The 4,710-nt window shown below is 43.6% G+C and overlaps 1 protein-coding gene across 1 annotated transcript; it reads left to right on the top strand.

Annotated features, from left to right (window-relative positions):
* Nucleotides 1–1,049: 1,049 nt before the first annotated feature.
* On the top strand, nt 1,050–2,768 carry LOC308154418 (E3 SUMO-protein ligase ZBED1-like; the record flags this gene model as incomplete). Its single annotated transcript, XM_080527580.1, has 2 exons — nt 1,050–2,156; nt 2,370–2,768. The coding sequence occupies 2 exons, from the start codon at nt 1,050–1,052 to the stop codon at nt 2,766–2,768; spliced, it is 1,506 nt and encodes a 501-aa protein (XP_080383706.1).
* Nucleotides 2,769–4,710: the final 1,942 nt, after the last annotated feature.

Here is a 4,710-nt window from a genome sequence, read left to right as displayed (position 1 = left end):
GTTAGAAATCCATGTTGGGGAAGTGCACAAGCACACACTTGAGGGAAGGTGTGGTGAATTAGGACATTTGAGCTATGGTAGCACCAGAGCCAGCTTATAATAATAATAATAATAATAATAATAATAATAATAATAATACATCCGCGTACGGATCGTGGATAATCCGTGATCCCTACGGATCGCCCTCCACGGTTCGGAACGCATGTGTACCGCGGATCAATAGCAAAATGTAACCAAGTAATAATATTACTTTGTAGGAGTGACGGCAATAACAGGACGATGTAGTCGTTTTGCCGGTAGAAAAACAATCATGTGCGCTTTATTCTCACTCTCTGCATGCGTACTGACAACAACAACATTCATTCTTCTCTGTCCCACTTATATCCCGTCATATCACCCGCTAAGCAGCCTGGGTGATGTAGTAAACACAAACATATAACAATGCTTTGTACAAGGCTGGAACGCCGTGAATTATGAATACTTTGCTCGCTAACGAGCGGTCACTACAACTTAATATTAGTTAATATCTCTTGTAAATCACAATGTAGAGTTGGTATGAAAAAATAGACGTGACAGTTGCGTGCTTTATTTTACTCTAAAGCGCGTGTAGGTTGATAATGAAAGAAAAAATATATATATATACTCTGTTACGTACTCACTCCACGTGAAGCTGGGAATCCACAGTAACAAGTATCATGGCGAGTGCTAGCAACGTTGGCGAACTGGAAAGGCCTCCCTCGTCATTTAAATCACACGTATGGGAGCACTTTGGCTTCCCTGTCACTTATAATAATGATGGAAGGAGGGAGGTCGATAAGAAAGTTACGGTGTGTAGGCATTGTGCCACGCGGAAATCTTATGAGGCAGGCAATACGTCAAGCATGGCCACACATTTAACGCGACATCACCCAGGTGTGTTGATGACGGGGGGCAAGAAAAAAGTAGCTGAACAACAACTTCTCCAAACGTCATTTAAACAACCGATTCCTGCAGACTCAGACCGGGCTAAAGCCATTACGAATTCAATTGGGAAGTTTATCGCGGCAGACATGAGGCCATACTCCGTTGTGGAGAACAGAGAGTTTCAAAATATGATCAATGTCCTTGAGCCACGTTACAGAATCCCCTCGCGCCCCCACTTCAGTGAGAAGGTTGTGCCCGACCTCTATGAAAAGAACAGGATCCTAATTGTCGGCGAATTAGCAAATGCATCCTCTGTTGCCCTCACCACAGACGGGTGGACCTCCCGTGCAACGCAAAGCTACGTGACCGTGACGGCTCACCACATCACAGCAGAGTGGGAGATGCGCAGTCCCGTGCTGCAGACGCGCGCACTCTATGAGAGTCACACAGGTACCAATCTGGCGCAGATCCTGACAGGAGCAGTAGCAGAGTGGAAGCTAGAGAGACCCAATATAAATATCCCAGTCACCACAGATAATGCCAAGAACCAAGCAAATGCAGTGATAGAAGCTGGACTGGGGCCACAGATAGGGTGCTTTGCACATTCCATTAATTTAGCATCCCAAAGGGGAATCTCTGTCAACCGGATGGACCGCCTCCTTGGGAGGATCAGGAAGGTTGTTTCCTATTTCCACAGGAGCACAACAGCCTCTCATTTGCTTAAGACCAAGCAAGAAATGCTACAGCTACCAACCCACAAGCTCATACAGGATGTCACAACAAGATGGAACTCCACCTATGACATGATGGAGCGCTATCTGGAGCAGCAGGCAGCTGTATACTCTGCACTGACAGACAAGACCCTGAAAAGAAATGTCAAAGACATTGTCACCTTGTCTGATGGTGACGTGAAAGTGGCAGAAGAGGTCCTCCAAGTGCTCAAACCCCTAAAGATGATAACAACTCTGATGAGCACTGAAACAGCACCATCTGTGTCCATGATCCTACCTCTGAAAACAAGGATTCTACAATCCATGGCCCCAGATGAGCAAGACAGCAACATCACTGGAGATGTCAAGGCTGCCATTAGAGGGGACCTGAGCCCCAGATACACTGACCCCCCTCTACAGGACTACCTTCATCGATCTACTGCACTGGACCCAAGGTTCAAGTCGCTGTCTCACCTAGACCCTACCCTACGTCAGAGGACATACAGCGATCTCATCACTGAGATTGTGGGCACTGAAGAAAAGGTAAAAAAATAAAATATATACTGTATATATATATAAATAAAAACATTTTTTTAACCTAATATTTAATTACTTAAATAATAAATACTGCAATTATTTTAGTCTATGCCATTTTGGATTTAGATAATAATGTATGTTATTGCTACAATTATAGTTCTATGAAATATGAAAATAAATGATTAGTTAGATTAATAGATCGATTCCTTTTTTCTGCAGGGTCAAGCCACAGAGCTGCCAGGAGAAGACGCAGAGCCAGAGGCATCTCCTCCACAAAAGAAGTCAGCCATGCAGGAGCTTTTTGGGGAGACCTTTGTGAGCAGCATGGACATAGTCCAGACGTCTGCCAACACCATTGAGGAGGAGGTGTCATCCTACAAGGTAGCAAGCAGCATTCCACTGGATGGTGATCCACTGGCATGGTGGAAAAGGAATGAGGATAAATACCCTCACGTTGCCATGATGGCAAGAGGCTACCTGGCTGTGCCGGCTACTTCAGTTCCTAGCGAGAGGGTGTTCTCCACAGCAGGAGACATAGTGACTGCAAATAGGTCTGCCCTCTCCCCAGACAATGTGGACATCCTCATCTTTTTGAAAATGAATATGAAGAAGTTATAAGCTTGAGGCTGCTTTGCTTTATTTACTTTTTTTTCTTACCATGTTTAAAGTATTTCACTTTATTATTTAGGTAAAGTTAGGTTTCACTTGGCAACCAGATTGCAGCAGTGATGTTATATATATGTTGTTATATATATATTATATACTGTATATGTTGTATAGATGTTATATATAGATGTTATATATATATATGATATATATATATATATCAGTTTTGACATCTTGAATGTTGTTTTTTTGTTTCACACATTAAAAGTGGTGTTTTTACAGAATTCAAGGAAAATGTTGTTTTTATTAAAAAATATATATGTTTTGTGTTGATCCGAAAAATGATGCGATCCGTGACTCAAAAACCGTGACACGATCCGATCCGTGAGTTAGGTGATCCGTTACACCCCTAATCAACACTGATGCATATCTTGCTGTGACCTGCCATTTTATAGATGCAAGCACCTCTTTGCACTCTGTTGTTTTAGGGGTGCTGCATTTCCCTGATGCACATACAGCTGCGAATTTGGCCAACGTCAAAGCAGCACTTATGGCCCAGTGGGGTATTACCAACAAAGTGTCTTGCATGGTGACGGATGGCGCAGCAAATATGGGTGCTTGTGCCAAGGAGTTGCGCTTGCGTCACACAATTTGTGTGGCGCACACTTTAAATTTACTCATAAAAAAGGCTATTAAAGAAAACAACATGTTGGCTGACATCCGGGCAAATTCTCGGAAGATGGTGGCGGGCTATTTTAAGAGCAGCACCACTGCAAAGGTGAATTCCTTTCTTTCATTGCAATATTCTAAATGACACTGTTTGGTTTAAGTTGCTGCTGCAGTGACTCTTGAATTAATCACTTTTTGTTGGCTAATTTTATAGGAGAGGCTGACACAGGTGCAGGAGCAAATGGGCCGGCCGGCACTGAAGCTGATCCAAGAGGTGGATACACGCTGGAACAGTACATACCATATGCTGCAGCGTGTGTATGACCTCAAGGCTCCTATAGCAGCAGCTTTGGCAGGCCTACGTACTGACATTGCCCCACTCACATTAGAACAATGACATAATTGCAGAATGTCTAAAAGTGCTATCCCCATTCAATGATGCCACAGTTGAGCTGTCAGAGGAAAAAAGTGTCCGGTTCAAAAGTAATTCCTCTTTTATCAATGCTATACCACACACTGGAGGAGGAGGAAATGGGACTTGTCCAAATACAAGAGAGCACAGCAATGGCTGAGAGTCTAAGAAGACAGTTAAAGGAAAAGCTGTACATATTGCAATCAATGAGCATAATGTCACTGGTGACACTGCTTGATCCACGATTTAAAAAGATAGGCTTCTTTAGCCCCAATAAAGCAGCAGAGGCCGAAAGGAGGCTCACTTCCGAATGTGCTACTGTTATACGAAACAGCGCCGCCTCCGCCTCCTCCTCGTCCTCCTCGTCATCACAACCCCCGATATCAGAAGCTTCGCAGCCTGTGACTCAAGGTAATGTATACTGGATACATTCTAATTGTCTTATTGTATATATTCACTGACACTGACAGCCTGTTTGTCTGTCTTAGGTAGGGGTGGGCATCAATGATCGACGATCGATCATTGATCGATAAGGATCTTGGTCGATCATAAAATATTTTGCTCGATAATCATTAAGAAAGAGAAGATTCTGTTTAAACACTAACTCAGTGTTGAAAGTTTCTGTGAATCTAATAGTAGTAGTAGTAGTAGTAGTAGTATTTAAAACTGTTACCTGCTGAATGTCGCTGGCTTCAATGCTGCTGTCATGAGCCAAGAAGCGGGAACGCTGGAAAGCCTCTCTGTGGCCAAGGGCAACATCAGTGATGCGGGCTACATAGTATGTCTCCAGCCGGGAGGTGAGCATATCAAAGAGCTGCGGAGGGTTGAACGCTTTGGTCCTCAGCATGATCTTGTCTTTGAGGACACGCATCG

Source organism: Nansenia antarctica, assembly GCF_963989245.1.
Source record: "Nansenia antarctica genome assembly, chromosome: 3".
NCBI lineage: Eukaryota > Metazoa > Chordata > Actinopteri > Argentiniformes > Microstomatidae > Nansenia > Nansenia antarctica.
Note: the sequence above shows the minus strand (reverse complement) of the source record. Positions and strands in the feature narration are given on the sequence as shown.